Source organism: Patella vulgata, chromosome 9 (assembly GCF_932274485.2).
Source record: "Patella vulgata chromosome 9, xgPatVulg1.2, whole genome shotgun sequence".
Taxonomy (NCBI): Eukaryota; Metazoa; Mollusca; class Gastropoda; family Patellidae; genus Patella; species Patella vulgata.
In genome coordinates, this window is record NC_065887.2 from 31,389,051 (window position 1) to 31,408,335 (window position 19,285).

The following is a 19,285-nucleotide window of genomic DNA, read 5'->3' on the forward strand; positions in this document are numbered from 1 at the left end:
AATTATTTGCATAAAAGCATAAAACAGATCATTGTGCGTTTGTTTGTAATATATTAACGAAACCGGAGCAAGACAGTGAGAGACAACAATGATGTTACAAACCATCAACAGTATGTGATATCGGACAACATTCTTGTATTAGGCCAACTTGGTGGTTGGTAAAAATAATCCTCTTTTAAAAAGGGCGTCAGTAGTACACGCTGTCCCCGAGGTCAACATCTATATGTCATTTCAGTACTTCCTGACGAATTTCAATGAATTCTGAATTCATATTTTTAACAGACACTTGAAGAAAAAAAATGTGTTGACTTTATGAATAATTTATTGTACATATGTAGTAAAAAGGCTTTTAACACATTATTATTGTAGTAAATGTACTTTAATAATTAACATTATAAAAAATATAGGAGTTGTTAAATAGCTAGTTACTAAGAAATGAACATTACTATTTATTATTAAAAAAGCAAAAATATTTATAATAGCATTCAGTCTAGCCTATATTCATAATGCTTTAGTTACGTGTTTAAAGACTTTTTGAAACCTCATTTACATTAATATAACTTGTAATGGACTATCATTAGACTTTTAAGAAGAACTGAAGAAGTTAAAAATGAACTATGTAGAAGTATATAAATTAACAAATGGTACCAGATGATAATGACTGAAAGTAGCATTTAATATACACCATCTATTCAGTTATAAAATGTTGTTGATATATTACAATCCTAAAATGTAAATATAAAATGGGGTCATGTGTTAAGTTATGCAAGTATGGTATATATAATGGTATTTTTGAAGGATCTCAACTAAATGTAGTAGAAATTCAGTTATGAAGAGTATATATTGTGATTTCTCAAGTAGTGATGTGTGTCCCGGTAGTAAATAAAAGAGTTTTTGTCAAGGCATGTTTGAACTGTGCAAAATATAATAATACCCCCCAAAAAGTCTGATAACAGCTTCACTATATAACTAAATGCATTCCATATCATTCCCTAACAGATCTTACAGGTAAAAAAATATCACCCAATCTGTCTTTGTGTTGTATGTTTATTGTGAAAATAAAGCTGAATGAACATGTATAATCGACATCGCCTTTTATATGGATCAAAAGATGACAGGCTTCTCAAAATACCATTGAGTAATTCAGCTTCCACAAATTGTGTCAATGACCCTTGAACCAACTTTCTATAGGAATATGTGCTTATTAGGAAACTTTTTAGATTTAAACCATTGGGCCAATATCTTTCATATTTTTGGAGGAGGCACAGCACAAAATTTTCCAATGAGTCATGATTCTTATCTAGAATAAAATGGTCTTCATACATAATTTTTGTTACTTTTTGCCGACTATTTTCAAACAAAAATTCAATGATAACAATGCAACTCCTATACCCATCCCCTACCTGGATGTAGATGACTATGTTACCAGGTTGTGTACTCAGTTGACTTTGTCCACCAGACAATTGATGATAGCAATCTTCATTACATATGATAACTAAAGCCATAATTAACCAGTGAAAGAAAATTACCAACATGTTGGTGATCACTTTTAGATATTAAGTATCCTGTGGCTAGTGTTAGGTTGTTATAGTCTCACAAGTATAGACTGATTTATTTAATTATGTCTACAACACTTGCATTTAATGAATTTGAATCATGAATTGATATAGCCAGATTAGAATGTACATAATTACCACCACAGAGACTCCATTATATATTTGGATTTGTTCATTTTTAGTTATTTAAGGTCTTTGATAGATTAATAGCTTTTCGATTCCATGATTTGTTTTATATTACTTGTTAAATATTAAAATGTATAAAATTGGATATAAAGGCTTTTAAGAAGAGCAAACAAGTACTCTTGGTTGTTAAATAAACTTTTTTACCAGAAGAAATATCAAGAGGTGTGGCCTAGTGGTTAGTTGTGGTTCAGTTAATCACCATATTCTGATATATTTTCTCTTAACAGAAATAGTAGCTTTAGTTAATAACCTTTGCATAAATAACAGTGACTTGTGGCCTTCTTGTAATATATCTGAAACTCTCGACTTTGATTAATTTTGTTAATTGTCTTCTGATATTCCAGTTTTTACATGTGGAAAGGGAACATCAAACTTTCTTTGACTCAAATTGGTGATTTGACACTGAAATATTATGCATGTCTTTAGTTTCCTTTACTCTATTAACCCAACCAGCCAACGGTACATATCTGTTAACTTTATTGACTTCTTAAGATTCAGTTGATGCTTAATGGATTTCAACCAAATTTGGTAGTATGGTTGGTTGCTTGGGTGTTTGGTATTAAGTTTTGTTCAAATGAAGCTGCTCAATTCCATAGGTTTGGGTTGGAGTAGAGTGTGGTGGAGGTACCTCAAAGAAGCCCCTGTTCCATATATATATATATATATATTCTTTTTTGGAGATGCTGTTTAGCCATACAAAACAAATTAAAAGAAGAGAATACTTAAAATACCTATTCTTATTGGTTGTATGAATAGTCAACAGCCAACGCCTAATGAAATGAACCCTGAAGAAACCTATAATGGTAGTAAATTGTTTCTGCAGAGAGTTGGGCATCAACAGTCAAAGCCATAAAAAATATAAAAACAAAATAAATTTAGATCTGTATTTGTTACAGGTTATTGCTAAGACCTCAAGTTATTTAGATTTGTTGGGAAATTTGAATGGATAGGTATTTAAATCACCTGACTCTGTAAGCACATGTTAAATAATTTAGATGTATGTTAATGTATTTACACGTTGCTTTTTATTGTTTTTCAGGTAAGTACCTGTATATGTATGTCTACCTCATCAACAAACAGGTGTTGTTATTTATATACCCTGATCTCCTGTTATACAACCATCTTAACAAGATAAGTAAAAAAAAAAAATTATTGTTCATGCAGAAATTGCAAGGTGAATAATGTAAGGCATACATAATGTATATGCGTCAACATATGTGTACATAAGACATAAGTTTTTTCAACAATGAAAACCTGTGCATGTAAGTCTACTTATCTCAGAATAATATGCATAGAAGACCTTGGTGTTATGGAAGTGTATATCCCATAAATACATTTTCATGTGGATGTATATTGTCATCACCTCTGTCCATCCACATTTTGTTTGTGGACACTCTATATGTCAACCCATTGAAATATAGGTTTATAATATCCCAAAAATCTCAGTTCCTTTTGATATTGGCATGTATCAGACCGTAACTTCATGGATTATGCCATGGCCCCTGACTGTACGAAAAATCACGTTTCTTGCTTGTCACACGTAACTTCCTGCTGTTTGTAAGAAAAATTGTGTTTTTAGCTTGTGGTCTTTCTAGAGGACACAATTTTTATACAATTTTAAAAACTGTTCAAATATGTCACGATTACACCCAAATGATGGTTGAGTTTGAGTTTCGTGACAATCGGACTGAAACTTCTCGACAAAATGGACGCTCCTCATACGCTTATGTGTAAAAATATGTAATAGCAAGTTTGTGGACCCTCTTGAGGTCACCGTTTATTTTGATGAAACTTAAAATATATATTTATGTCCCAAAGATCGCAGTTCCTGTGGATATTCGTGCATATGACCCTCGATTGTATGAAAAATCACCATAATGAAGGTTGAGTTCGAATTTCGTGAAAATCGAACCAAAACAGCCTGGACTCTCCCCTGTACGCAATTAGTGTAAAAACATTTTTAATACCAGGGTTGTGGACCCTCTAGAGGTCACAATTTGTACCCGATATTGATAAAACTTAAAATGATGATATTCTGGATAATAGCCCCTGATTGTATGAAAAGTTGCTGTTTTAGATTGTTCTCTGTCCATCTCTTGCAAAATGTGGGCGTATCTTTTGTGGCAATCGCTTGTGACTTTTATATTCATTTTGTTTACACAATCTAAATGTACGAGTAGTCGAGTACATGTGGCTATATCTACATAGGAAAATTAATTACCTGATAATATTGCCTTCTATTGCAAACAAATAACCGTAGAATGTAAGATAGGTTGCCAGGCAGTGGAATGTACAATGTTGTTTGAGCAGTCCATAAACTTGTCACATTGTGATTCATTCCTAGCGATAAACATGACAACCGTGTTCACAAGATTGTATGCATAACAATATTCATAGTTTTGTATTGCATTCTCGGCCTCTGGTATTATAGCTTGAGAAATCTCTATCTGTAAATCTAGAAATATAGTGAAGAACACCATTATGTGAGTTTGAATTGATCAGAATCTACAAATCGAAGTGCAATGCAAAAGCAGGTAGTAACACAGCATCAGTTAAAGTAGCTAAGCCTCTAACTCAATATCATCCAAAATCTTCGACATTGAAAACACGAATTATTTGTCGATTTAAATCAACATTGATGTTATGATCTTACGGGGAAAAGATTGGCTTCTGATATCCAATAATTAAGACAAAATAAACATTTTACCGTTGGTACACGAATTGTGTACCATGGTGCATTTCAGCGCCATTTTTAACAAGGGACTCGTAGAAAGGGGCTAGATATATTCCACAAGTCATGTCAAACGGTGACATCATATTCTTATCTGGAGAGCATGCGCAATAAATACTATCAGTATAGAGTGGAATAACCAGACGCTAGAGATTGCCATTGGATTGAGACTTCTGGCGTATTTCGTCGACTATAACTGATTAGAAATTGCAGTAAAAACAGAAACATTTGAATGTAAATCAGTTTATATACATTCACATTACATTATTATATACGTTGCGACCCATTTGTGTCAATTTCTAGATCCAGAATATTAGAGATTTAGCTCCTTTAATATAAAAGATAGGTTGCCAGGCAACGAAACATACGCCCACAGCAGCTATATCGTCTGGGCAGTCAACAAGAGTTGTCGCATGTTTTTACTTTTTTCGGTAATGAAACATTTATAATACATTAAAATCTGATTAAGAGTAACAACTCATTGAGTAATTATCAGAAAACCATTAGAATTTGTTCGGTTTTTATAAAGTTCTGCGCCATGCTAACGTTTAGCATACGAAACTTTTAACATCATGGATTTAGCTGTTCAAGTCATAAAGATTCATTGAAAATTAATATACTTGTTCGTCTCAAGACCTTAAACACTGTGTATAAATTTAAAGTCAATCGGATATTAACTTTAGCCTCTAGAGCTTCCACAAGATTTTTCAAAGTGATCAAGGGCCATAACTCTGGCAAAAATTATCGGAAATCGCTGAAAATCAATAGGATTCTTCGTCTTATGACCTTAAACACTCTGTATAAATTTAAAGTCAATCGGATATTAACTTTAGCCTCTAGAGCGTCCACAAGATTTTTTGAAGTGATCAAGGGCCATAACTCTGGCAGTTATTATCGGAAATCGCTGAAAATCAATAGGCTTCTTCATCTCATGACCTTAAACACTGTGTATAAATTTAAAGTCAATCGGATATTAACTTTAGCCTCTAGAGCGTCCACAAGATTTTTTGAAGTGATCAAGGGCCATAACTCTGGCATTTATTATCGGAAATCGCTGAAAATCAATAGGCTTCTTCGCCTCATGACCTTAAACACTGTGTATAAATTTCAAGTCAACCGGATATTAACTTTAGCCTCTAGAGCATCCACAAGATTTTTTGAAGTGATCAAAGGCCATAACTCTGGCAGTAATTATCGGAAATCGCTGAAAATCAATAGGCTTCTTCGTCTCATGGGCTTAAACACTGTATATAAATTTAAAGTCAATCGGATATTAACTTTAGCCTCTAGAGCGTCCACAAGCAATTGTGGACGCCGGCCGGCCGGGGGCGACAACAATATACGACCACATTTCAATGTGGGCGTATAAAAATGGCGATAGGGATAGAAAGCACTAAATAAGAAGCAGAATGTTTATAAACCAATATAAATACCTGGTAATGAATAGAAAAATTTGTGGAATAAACATTGTGACATATATACACTGACAATATTATGAACATTGGGGGGATGATTTGTAGATAATTATATGTCTCAAAGATACAAAATAGCTGAAATTATAAACAAGTATTGTGTGCAAATGTCTAGCTGACTGATGTAAATTATGTGAAAACAAGGTCAGGTAATTACTATTACCAGTGTAACAATGCTGACCTGGAAAATGACCATCCTCTCATTGTACAAAACATTGTATTTATGCAACCAAGTCATTTTTTTCAGTTTGAACATGAATGATTTATAGTAGAACAGAAAGTAAACATATAAACAAATGGTTATTGTTAAAACTAGAATGATCTAAAGGCAGGGAGGATTATCTAATAGTAATACCTTTAACTACCGTATTGTACCAGTATTATTTTGTATTCACTTTTAACTGAAGAAAAATTCATTGACACAGCTTTCAAGCTCTACATCTTACGTTAACATTGAAATTTATCTCATTTCTGAACCAAATATAGTCTGGATAAATAAGTCATCTAATAAACCATTAATCTGGATATTTGAGATATCACAATCAGAGTGTAATTAGAGGAAATGTTAAACATAAAATATATGCCTGTTTCCAATGACGGCATAGGATTCTGATGGTAGCTTTGATACCTGGTTTTATTCTCACCTTTTGTCTTTAGTTGAAAGACAAGTTAAAACACTTATATTGGAGTTTACTGACCACACATCCTTTTCTATCTTCTATATTATTAAATTATTACAAATTTATACACCTAATACTCAAAACAGGGCACGAACCAGGAGCTCTATACTTGTGTTGGGTTGAGAAATTTCCCTTTACATTCCAGTCTGGTATCCTACCTTGTCAGTGGTGCAAGATGGAACGCCTGGCATGGAAAATTGTCTGAAATGATATCAAAAACCAAGGGGCTCTGTACAAATTGGTAGTGAATGTAAAATATTCCTTTGCAGTTGGAACATATGAAATAAGAGTAGGCTATAGTGCCACTGTCCAGGCAAAATAACCTATATAAATCACTGTATGATGGCGCAAAAAAGTGAATCTCATTTCATTCTGTCAAAGGGAGCAGCTGCAGCTTTCCAATATATATGTTTTTCGAACAAAGTAAGCCATTTTCTGTGCGAAATAAGCTTTTTGTGGCAATAATTACAAATTTTTGAAGGTTACTTTTCTGCAAGACCAAAGTTATGATGAAATAATATGATTTCATTATAAGAGATAGTGACAGATTGTCTGTAAATATAGCAATTTGCTGCAGTAATTCTGTTTCTGAGTAACAAGCCTATCTATCATATCTTTACTTTATGACGGCAGAATGCATAAAAAAAAATGAAAGGAAATGTCCGAGAAATGATACAAATCTGTCTTAAACATTCTAATAAATCAAATATGACTTCGCATAAAATAATTTCGCCCAATGAATGTTGTCAATTATTTTGTAAATGAGATTGATTTTTCACCGAAACGGTATGAATCATCAACACGGTATCTTTTATAAAAACAAACGATGGTATTGATTAGCTGGTCAACTGCAATGATGTAACTTAGTCTAAATAGTCGAAAGCTAATTTTACCCAGAATCTTGTTGCGACTATTATCTCATCTATAATACAGTTATAAAGTCGAGTAGAAGTTAAATCGCTTTCCATCTGTCAATCATATTTTATTGATTGTCGTTCAAAGGCAGAAGATGATCAGTGATACTTCCTTGCAGTAGATAATGCACATATAGAGCGCTACTTCTTTGACATATGTATGCCAAACTTTAAAGATTTCTCAATCAATATTAAAACAAGTAAATTCTAAAAGCCCAGATAAATTTTGTTATCAATATTCAATAATGAAAAATATATTTAATAGTGCAGTCACTGTTCTTAAATCGGCTGGTTTTTGTCAGCTTTAGCCAATTGATGTTTCATCTAGCCGACTGGTAGAACAATGAACCGGCCATTATGGTATCATAAATCAGTCTAATTTCAGCTAAATAACAACAGGTTATTAATTATTACTTGTTAATTAAGAAGTCAAATCGACTAACTTGTCGGCTACAACAACAGTCATACCTTAGTGAGAATCATGTGGTTCATTATTAGTACATTTAATGTTAATTTTGATAATCCGGTAAAATTATCCATAACAGATAATGTAAATGTGGTTTTGATATTTTTTCTTGAAAACCAATGGCAAACTGAATTTGTCTGTTACTGTACATCTTGTGAAATACTGATTTAAGTATACGTGGAAATCTATTTAATGATGCTCTCCGAGTGAAAGTTAATTCAAAATTAAAGCTACAGGCCGCCGTTAACAATTTAATTTAAATTTAATGTTGCATTCAAAATTATTTTTTTCATTCCAACCTAATACTAATATCACGAAATAGGGTAAACATTTTTTCTAAATGACATAGTTGTTCTCCTTTAAATGATAAAATTGAAGAATAAAATATTTAAGAAATAGGTTTTATATAGATTTTATCTCTCTTGCATTCTGTCAATATATTGATAGACCTTTAATTGTCATTCAGGATAAAATTACAAGAAAAGGTTTATACCTAAATACCTAAACTGGAACAACAATTGTGAAATTGGTGTTGTTATAATTCAGAGTGGAGAGTTCCTTGTTTCATTAGAGTAAAGAGAAAGAATATAGTTTTAATGTCTTCACTGTAAATTAGACACAATTTTGTTTTGACTTGATGTCCGCTGCGATTAATGCTGAATGTGTTGGGTTTCACTGAAATATCTTGTTCTGTAAATATTTTGTGGATAATATGCCATAGGGTGTAATTGCCAAGCAAAAAAAAGTCAGTTTTGACTGTTGGGTCTAATGCTGTCTTATAAATTAAACTGGGACTGAGAATATATAGTTGAGCCATCCAGGCATTGAACTCTTGACTAGAATGTCCTGGCTTCGAATCCTGTAATATCATAGAAACTGCAGGTCTGACATGGAATGTGTGCCTAGTTGTTTGTAGTGGTAAAAAAAAAACAAAGTCCATTTGTGAACACATTGGCATCCAGACAGCTGTTTGGGCAAAATGTCCCTACGTCACATTTCACTCATGACCATTGATAGAACAATTAAAGTGTGTCTCAAAAACTGAATGGGTGTGTTTAACAAACGTTATACCCCTGTCCATATACTGGGTAAGTTTGAAAAATGCTAGGTCTTTAAGCTACCTTAAATTTTTTGTCTTGAATTGAAAGGTGGGACTAGCTCCATTTATACATACCATGAAGAAGGCTTTTGGTTATAGTCGTGCAAATGCTGTACTCGTCTAGCTTTTAAAAACTCGGATGATTAGTTGTCTGAACACTATACGTCTATTAATTATAATTAGCTTTAAACCAATTTGTTTTGACCCCAAGAGAATTGACAACCTACTTTTTTAAAGGCATTTACACTGAACATGTTTATACAGGACCCCGTAAGAGGAAGTGCGCCCACACTACCTAGCCTAAAGCTTTTTTCTACAATGCAAACCTATAGTTACAAGAAGGTATCTCTGTAAATCAATTTTGTATTCACTATTTTGTCACAGATTTGAGAACATTTGGTTAGTGCTTTAAGGTAAAGTGAAAAATAGCCTTTAGTCTGGATTTATATATAGGAAATGGACTGACTTCATGCAGAAACGATTTTGATAAAAGAAAAACTGTATATGACTTCACTGAACCATGGACACAAATTTTACTCAACATCTGTGACAAAATGTAGAAATTACCAACACAAGTGACAGGATTAGACAAAATATGTTTAAAGGTATGAATAAAAGGCATGAAAATTTGCTTCAAATCTAGAATGACAAGTCTGTCAAAATTATCCAGTTTGCAGTGAAATTTTATTACATGTGCAATGTGTGAAGGAATGTGCGTTTGTTTTTTGTGACCTTGAAAATCTGTCTTATCTTATCAGGATGTAAATTGACAAAATCTTTGTTTGTTTTATAAATGAGTGGTTTTGTTTTAATTTCATAAAATTCAGGCAAATTGATTATTTTGGCCCCGTGTGATTTGGTGATTAGCTAATTTAGAATCAACTGATTTAATTAAACTTTGTCCGATTAGTCAGAGCTATGGTGGTCTGTTGCGGTTGGCTGCCATCATTACTGGACCATGTAACAACCAGCATACAAAGTGTGTGTCAATTATTCTGATACACAAATTTAATGTCAATTTGCTCAGCTTTTTCTTTTGCTTTTAATACATTTGTAAATCCGATTTGACTGAGACAATATGATAATATTGTCTAATGTGACAAACAATAACATTTGTAAATGTTCACTTCACATAATACTTGTAGTCTTAAACCTTGTTCATTATCAGTTTGAATTCAGAACTTTATACTAAATGTAATCTAAAAAGGCACAATTTTTGCAAGGGAAAACTCCTTCCGAGCTAGTATAAATTTTCATCTAGTTGTTAAGACTGGACCAGTGGGGAATGTGTATACACCTATGAACTGGACAATAATTGACGTATGTCTTGATGATGTGAATTCAAGAATTATAATATGTTGCATTGCCAGTATGCAAATAAATTTCATCTCTCACATCGCACACCAAATAAGCACAAAAATAAACCAAATTGCTATCAAATAAGTGATACAAATTTTGTGATGAATAAAAATGAATCGTTAAAACGAGCACTCAAAAATATATATCTTTGGATTAAAATTTGTGTTTGGACTGAATTCTGTTCGACATAAGTTGATTTCGTTCATTGTTAAGTTTCCTGCAATTTTGAACCGGTGAGATTTAGCGAAATATAGCAAACACACATTGGGATTAGGGAATTTTATCATTTTCATAAAGTTTATGTGTTAACATCCACTGATATTAAATATTCATTCCACAGAATTAACTACTAACTAGAAGTTGGTTTACAAGGTCACATATTGGTATTTAGGGATTGAAGAATTTTTAAATTTTTATCTTTAGTTTGTATACTATAGATAGTATAATATATTGCTATAAAATACAATGATATATTAGATAGGTTTTATCTACCTTGTTTAAACTAGTAGAAAGTCATGTAAATCATTCAAACTGATACTGGTCTTCAACTACCAGTTTTTACATTGATCGTTGATTTACAATTTATAGTCAATAAATCTACTGGTATACTTAAACTTTTTATATCTTTATAAAGTGACAATGCATAATTCTAGATAAGCAATGCTAAAGATAATCACATTTGACAGATTTCTTTTTAGCTAACATTTTTAGAATTTTATTAATTTTAGCCTTGGCGATATCAGTGATTTCTATTTTATTTCATGTGCAAAGATCTTATAGTAGTAGAAATTGGGAGAAACTAGAAAACAAGGTTAGACGGGTGATCCTTTAACCCCTTGTTGTATAAAATTGTGGGATAAATCTCTGGATAGAGTGAATATCTGTAGTGCTGGGCTTTACATCCTTTTAATTGCACATTTAACAGATTAGTTGATGGACAAGCCTGGACATAAGGTACCTGTCATAGACTTTATCACACAGTGTATATATTATATGTATTGTGTGATAATTTGTGTCTGACAAAGTCTGTGAAAGGTGCCTTATGTCCAGGCTTGTTAATGGACCATTGAAGTTCTAGGGTCATGATCATCAAGTCTCTTTTCTCTAGTGCTGCATCCACCGTTAGATTGGTATCCAAAGTTAATTTTGGATACCGATGTACTGGGTGTATGGGAATGAATATACTTCAGGTAAAGTTGGATCTCGACTGGAAGTAGCTCAATGTGAACACAACAATCCATGATTTTAACTCAGTCATTAGTCTTGTACAACATCATTTTATCTTTCGCAGCACCACCAAACGGACAATAATTTACTTCAAGCAATATCAGCTTGGAGTAATATTAATGTACATGCACCTAAGAGATCATAGATTTTATTTTAAAATACATTTAATACTATACAAACATTTTATTCTTATTTTTTCAAATTAAAATTAATTTGATGAATGTACCTCAAATTCAGATTGTAGCTCCTGGAACATATTCACTGTTGTTAACATGAATATTCATGATCTTTGTATATATGAATAGTAATGAGTTAAATGTGTGCACAGCTATGGACTCCAGTTGTCATGGTAAAGCGTGCAGTCTTCTTCTGCGGATTCGAGGTGATAACATGTGTTGTAATGGTATATGACTGAGAAGCAAATAATGTAATGAATAAATATATAGAGTGGTCATTTAACAGTCTTTCTTTAAATCTGAAAAGTTCTAATAAAAAAGGTCATTCAGTTTATCTTAAATTTTTTAAAGAATATTTTTGATAGAACAGACAAACATAGTTCAGGTATTTGTATTGATATGTCCTTAAATTCTTTCTTCAAGTGTATGATAAAAATAAATATTTAAAAAAAAACTATTGATATATACATGTACATACAAAATTAAACAACCAGAATCTGTTGAACATGGTAAATAAAAGAAAAGTGGAACCTAGTGTTCTAGAGAGTAGAGAGAATAAGAATAAGCATATCCTGCCCTGTGCATTTCATTGTTATGCCATTTGTTATAGTACTATTCAAAAAATTGTTTTGTGTTGCATATTTTCCACAAATCAAGTATGGCTGGTAAATTGAAGGGAGATAACTGATGATAATATTTAAATGAAATTTAAAGTGATCTATATGATTCTAGCATATGTCACTGTTTTACATTTATTTCATCTCCTTCCTCTTAAATACTTCCTAAATCATAAGATAATAAAACCTTTCACAACTTGAAATTAGTACAATTTATTGCATAATATTAAAATCTCAAAATATATGACACAGTTTCCTTAGATATCGTTCACATTTTTAGTCAGATTTGGATTTATCTAAAAAGACAATAAATAGGTCACTCAATAGATAATTGTAAATTTTATTATTTTTAATCTGGGCAAATAATACTAAATACTATAATAACACAAAGGGATATGGATCCAATGTTATTGTCACTGCATAAGTTACAACATATTATACAGTTGAATACCCCCCCCCCCATCCTTAATTATTTAATTTATAAATTTATTTAATATTTCATTCATGCACTTCATTCATTAACTCTTTTCATACTAAGAAATATTGACATGATACATGTATTTTAATCACCCGAGATTAACAATAGATTAAATTGTACATTCTTGTCATTGCTTTCTAATAGGTTTAGCCTTTAGCAGTTTTTATCTTTCACTCTATATACTATATTATATATAACTGTGATCTATTAATGTCAAACTGCATCTATTGTTTACTTATATGTGTACTTGTATGCATAATAAATGTATAGATATGTATGAATGAATCCATTCAGTGGTGAAAGCTAAGAAAATGATTTTGTGGAACAAATAATGATTTTACATAGCAAATAGCAAGTATGAATAAATAAATCTACCTTTTTAAAGATACATTGAAATTAACTGTGAAATTTGAGAAAAAATCAACTTTGTCCTGACTTTTCGGCTTATTCCTAAACCAAATGTATAATGTGTATGATAGTCTTGATAAACAGAACAGTAATTTTTCATTAGTCAGGTTTACCAAGACGAAATATTTAATATACAATAAATGTAAATGTTGAATAAGAAATAGTCAGGACAGAGCATTTCCATAGAACATTGCCAAACTATTTCTATCAACATTTTATTTTTATTAGACAAGGAGTCTCTTGCAAGTTGAACCTTTTTCATGTTATCCTGTTTCTTCCCACTGCTAAAAATCCCTGCACATAAAAAGGTATGTCATATGGGTGTCCCAAAATGACCTCATTTGTATTGAGTGACTGTCATTTGTCTCTCACCCAAACCTCATTTCTCTCAATATGATAAGACAACCTAACTTTTTTTTTTTAAGTGAAAACCCCTTTAAACATTCAAAGTACCAATGCAGAGTATTAGGGTTGAACCCTATAAAATTGTAATCTGATATTAAGTTATCCCCTGGGTATCCCAATGACCAGTAGACCCAGTATAAGTATTAAGAAGAGGGTACTATATATATTTATTGTAAGTCTAATGCCCAGCTTAAAGTAGATGTGAATGGTTTCAGGTTGACTAGTAATACACTAAAGACAGCCACTATAGTGGAACATGTGACGGCTTGTTGAAATTTTACCTCTATACAGTATTCACTCTAAAAAATGTTCCTTCCATTTAGTCTATAAATTGATTCATGATATTGAATTTTCTGTATTTAGTCTGTCCTATTACCCAATGGTTTTATCAGGTCATTCTAATCTTTCTCTAGTTTATTATTAGATGTAAGATTTAAAGGTGCCAGACCTAGGAGATTAATAAATTGTTTATTAAAAGAGCAATATTTGCCCTGGTTTTTTCAATGCTGATTTCTTGGGATCAAAATGTTGTTATTGATTAGATTTAGACATTTCTCAGACGAAATATGACATAATGTTGTTGTATTGAATTCTCTGTCTGAGACATTTGATCCACCCATGTTTTACAGTCATCCTATTGTAAAGGGCATACAAGTAATTTTGATTCTGCAAAACATTTTGTATAGGAGTGGTTTCTGATATTTTAATAGCATACACACAGAATGTGAACAGAGAGACATATTTTAAACAAATTCTTCCCAATTTATTCATCAGAAAGCACTTTTGAAAGATTTAAGATAAAAAAATCAATCAACTTACTTTATATCATTAAATTAGTTTTGAGGTACCATTTGTGTCTAAAAATTTAAAATATTTGCCTTAAAATATTATGTATTTTATCTACTCCTATTGATATCTTCAGTTTTATAGTATTCTATAGTAGAGGCTAAAAGAAGGGTGGTGTTATTAGGTACACTATGGTATTGATTGAGCGTCTGGTTTTACAAGTAGATAGGACCAACCCACTAGCTGAGATAAGAACATCCAGTCAGTTGTATGTAGGCTGTTGAAAGAGAGAGATCAGAGCACTGTAGCTCTATAATATATTGTTGTATATATATATCCTATCTAGCAGTATAACGTGGTATAACGCGTCAACTTAGAGGTTTTAACTGGTTGTAATTTTGTAATGTCCGTTGTTATTCCTCCCTCCTCAGGTTTTACACAATATTACTGGGCTGACTTGTCACAGGTAAGAATTTTTCTCTTCAATGCTTTGAGTGTTAAGACAAATATTTCACATATTTGAACCAGTTGGTGGCGTATGGTGAACTAGAGTGATAAGGCTAGCTGTGTTCGACCATGTCCTAAATACGTCACTGTATGTGTGCAAATTATACCCCTAGACATACCAGTCCCTATTAGTGGACACTTGTTACATATTTTGTACATTTTAACTTTAATAAGAGATTTGTCTCAGGTTTTACTTTGAATTTCATATCTTTGTATAAAAAATGATACATTGCAAGGTTTTTGACTGTTGAATTCATGAATTTTGTATTAAAAATACTTTATAACTTAGAAGCCCCCTTTTGACACTTGTTACATAAATTCCAATATTTTAACTTAAGTATTAATTTTTAGCAATTTTTACTTTGGAAATCATGTTGTAACAAAGAAAATTGTGTGTTTTAATATTTTGTGGAGGATTGTTACCATTTCATGAAAGAATTTGTTTTGGTATGAAGTAATTTTGACAGTTGTTACATATTTCTAACCTAGCAATTATAATATTGGATTTGTTTCAATATCTATTTGTGAATTTATGACTTGACCTAGAAAATAAAGTTAAAAGATTTTTTGTCAAGAGAACATTTATAAACACTTAAAATTTTGGCTGTTAATACATTACTGGTGTCTATTCTGTCTTTAATTGGAAACTTGATTTTTTTGTAGGAATTTTTTGATTGGATTTCATATTTTGACAATAGAAATTATTAAAATATTGGAATTTGTAGAAATTTTAATTTTGAATAATTGTTAAACATTTGTCTACAAATATCACCCCCATCATGCCACGTCCAATCCCACCCTGGGCGGCACTGGCATTCATTTGGTAGGACCGGATTTTTCAAGCCCATTAGGGATGGCACTAACAAGTAAAACATGCCTAGTGTTCGGATGATTACAAAACAACGCCCACCTTTGTACATATTGGTGTGTGCAGGAAAGAACCTTTGGCAGTTAAAATTTGAGAAGAGTAGGATGAAACAAAACTGTGCAGGAAAATCCTACCCACCCATGTTAAACCCCATTCCTATCCCACATACAATGTATATTGTAATGAATGACAGACTGTCTATTAGCCCAGTCAGTGTAGAAAAGTAGACATTAAACCCCATTTCATTTGTTTTATTTGAATATTTGAGAGACATATATCTTTTAATGGATAATGGGTTAACCAGAAAAAGGCTTAACTGTTTTAAAAATGCTCGAAGCAGAATTCATATGGTCATATATAATAAACAATGTAAATATTACTTATGTTGAATTTCTTTTAGCTACTTAATAAATTCTTATCTGAACATTACTTAAGCTTTGAATGATTGTGGGGCTAAACAAGATATAAAAAATATGGTAGTCATTTCATATTTCCTGACCAAATGTAATATGATTTCAGAATTTACTCTGTGAACTCGTCCTATTTTATCTGGTTAGACAATGAAAATAGAAATATGGTTATTGTATTCAGATGGGCTGATATAAAATTGTTTTAGGTTTTGTCACTGACATGTGAAATTGTTTAATTTAGCAGGCAAACCTTAACTTCTTATTTTAATTTGCAGCAATTGTTATTGAAATCAATTTAAATGTATAAAATACACATTAGGAGCAAATTAAGGTCGTTGTGCTGGGTATGTCAATACTACTCTGTAGTTGCTGACCTTAGAACATGAGCGTTTTTGGTTTTTGTCTATATTCATAATACATTAATACAGAATATTCTATCCAGGGAATTCTGATATATTTTAATGAAGTCTTTTATAAGCAGCTTAAGGAGATTTTAATGTAGAACACAAACAAATTATGATTTCTGGATGTGATATGTGAAATTTTTAGTGTCCATTCTTCTGTAAAATGAATATAGGTTACACACTTGTATTTACATAGTTTATCAGTCCCCTATCGAGCTCCAGACTGACCAAGACTGATAGTGATTGTATGGAACAAGTAAAATCAATTATGAATCTCTGTATTAAAGCAGTCATTTGATGATGACACCCAGCCACTAGCAATTCTTGAAAATGATGAAAATTCTAAGACCAAAATTCCACTAACTTGCTTAAATATTACATATGTCTATACAGCTGTAAGAAATATGTGACCTGTTTTGTTTGATTAAGAACCGTTTTCAGTGGTGAATTTACAAAAGTTTGATTAAAATGTCTGAGATGTTGTATATTTTTGACAGTGAAATACCTAACAGATATGAACATGTATATAATATATAATTACCTATAGACAGCTTATACTGACAAACAGGTGTTTTCTTTTATGTTATTGTATATACCTGTAGTCTGTAAACTTCAGGTATGATGTCGATTAGGATAATAATGTACAGAGATTGGAACTAAATTAATTTGATATTTTAATCTTATATTTATAAACTTTAAGATTTTTGATGAAAGATAAGAAAATTATCCTGCTAACATCATATTAACAATTGTTTAGGTAAATTTTAAACTTCAGAAATCATTTAAATGATATCCAAGCGCTGTTAAAAGGATTTGTTCGTTTGTTATATGATTTGATTAATATTATTTTCTAGATTAAATACAGAAGTATAAGTAATTTGAAACATGTATCTGATAAACATGTATGTTTTATATCGGTAACTGATATCAGCCTATACACCTGTAATATATTGATTAACTTTACTAGAAGATTTGTCTCTAATCATGTAACATGTACAAGATTTTGTAAATTTATTAAATAAATCCTAGAAGATTACACGTTTGTAAACTTGCTCAATTTGAGAAATTTAATTAAATTGAACTATTTACATGTAGAATTGGATTGTACTGTACTGTCAGAATAGTTTATAGCAATGGTTTATGACATAGTATATAGGAATGGTTTTTTACATAGTATATAGGAATGAAGACATAGGCCATTTTATTGTAGGGATATATGTTTTTAACTGTCTCCACAGCAATCTAGAAAGTTATTCAAAATGGAAGGAATATCCTTGGGTTTAATTTTGTTCCGGAATATATAACAATTAAACCAAGTTGTCTTGTTTTCTTGTCCTTATTTGTAAGGATTTTATGCAAAAAGTGGAAAAAAAAATAATTAATAACACCATGTAATTTCTCTTGTACATATGCATTATTTCATCTCATACATGTTGACATTGACAATATAACACAATATCAAAAAAAAAGTCTTCAGCTCATTTTGAATTCAATGGATTTGTGTCAAAACATTCTATATCAGCAATATGGTTTTTATACACCCACATTAAAATATTACTGTATGTTCATCTCTTGTCTACAATTTGTTGAACACACTCTACTACATTTGTCATTCTATTTTTAAAGGCACTACCATCAGAAATGCTTGATAAGTATATTCATTATTCAAATTCATGAAATGAATAAGCTTATTGAATTGAATCTTTTATTTACCAAAAGATTAACAACAGTGGAACAACAACTTTTATGGACTGCTCTGACGACTTAGCTGTTGTTGGCATAGGTTTTGCTGTCTGGCAGCCTATCTTTTTTGCCATGTGTCATTGAAATAATGGTATTATATTGAATGAGATATATCAGGGTTGTATACATTATCATTTATATTCTGTACATCCATGTTCTAAACAATTAAATTTATTACCATAAATATTTAATGTCCATCTGTAATATAAATTATGATAATACAGTTTGATTCCAACAAGAAACCATTTAGTATTATTTCTCTCTAAATAGTTATATTATTTGTATAAATATTATTTTATTTGGATTACAATATTTCTGACAAATTTATTAAACTAAGATTGTATTTGAGAAGAGAAACTGGGTTTTCAATCAAAGTATTTATCTTTCTATACATGAATGAGTTTTATGAAGATTTTCAGCTTGATATAAAAGGTATTTAATTTGAGGATGTTTAGCTTTCTTGCCCTGCCACATCTGTTCTTTTACTCATATGAAATCTAAAGAGAAGGAAACACACGAGGGCTAAGGATATTCTTTGATAAACAAGATATGAATTTATGCTAATACACCTGTCTATGTAATATTTTACATAATTAACATTGGTATACCTTATGCTTCCTACACCTACATGTATTTATTAACTGTGTCGTTGTCGTAGTTAAGTGTGGAACCAGCTGGTCATAAGGTGTTATCTATTAAGGATCTGTCTCTTTTAAATGGACAAGCGCCAAAAATATTAAGGTGCTAAACTAAATTAAATGTATGATTTTCACTATTGAAATTCATTTCAAAA

At 31.3% G+C, this 19,285-nt stretch overlaps 1 protein-coding gene across 12 annotated transcripts in view; it reads left to right on the forward strand.

The window, feature by feature from the left end:
- Window positions 1-19,285, forward strand: part of LOC126807710 (RNA-binding motif, single-stranded-interacting protein 3) — a 153,600-nt gene that overhangs the window by 75,733 nt on the left and 58,582 nt on the right. The window contains exon 1 of one of the 12 annotated variants that reach the window (XM_050532471.2): window positions 14,819-15,026. The exons of the other annotated variants lie outside the window; for them this stretch is intronic. Within the exon in view, the coding sequence (XP_050388428.1) occupies window positions 14,964-15,026 (63 nt within the window). The 5' untranslated portion in view covers window positions 14,819-14,963. Of the gene's footprint in view, window positions 1-14,818; window positions 15,027-19,285 lie in introns of those variants that run through there. 12 annotated transcript variants of the gene reach the window in all.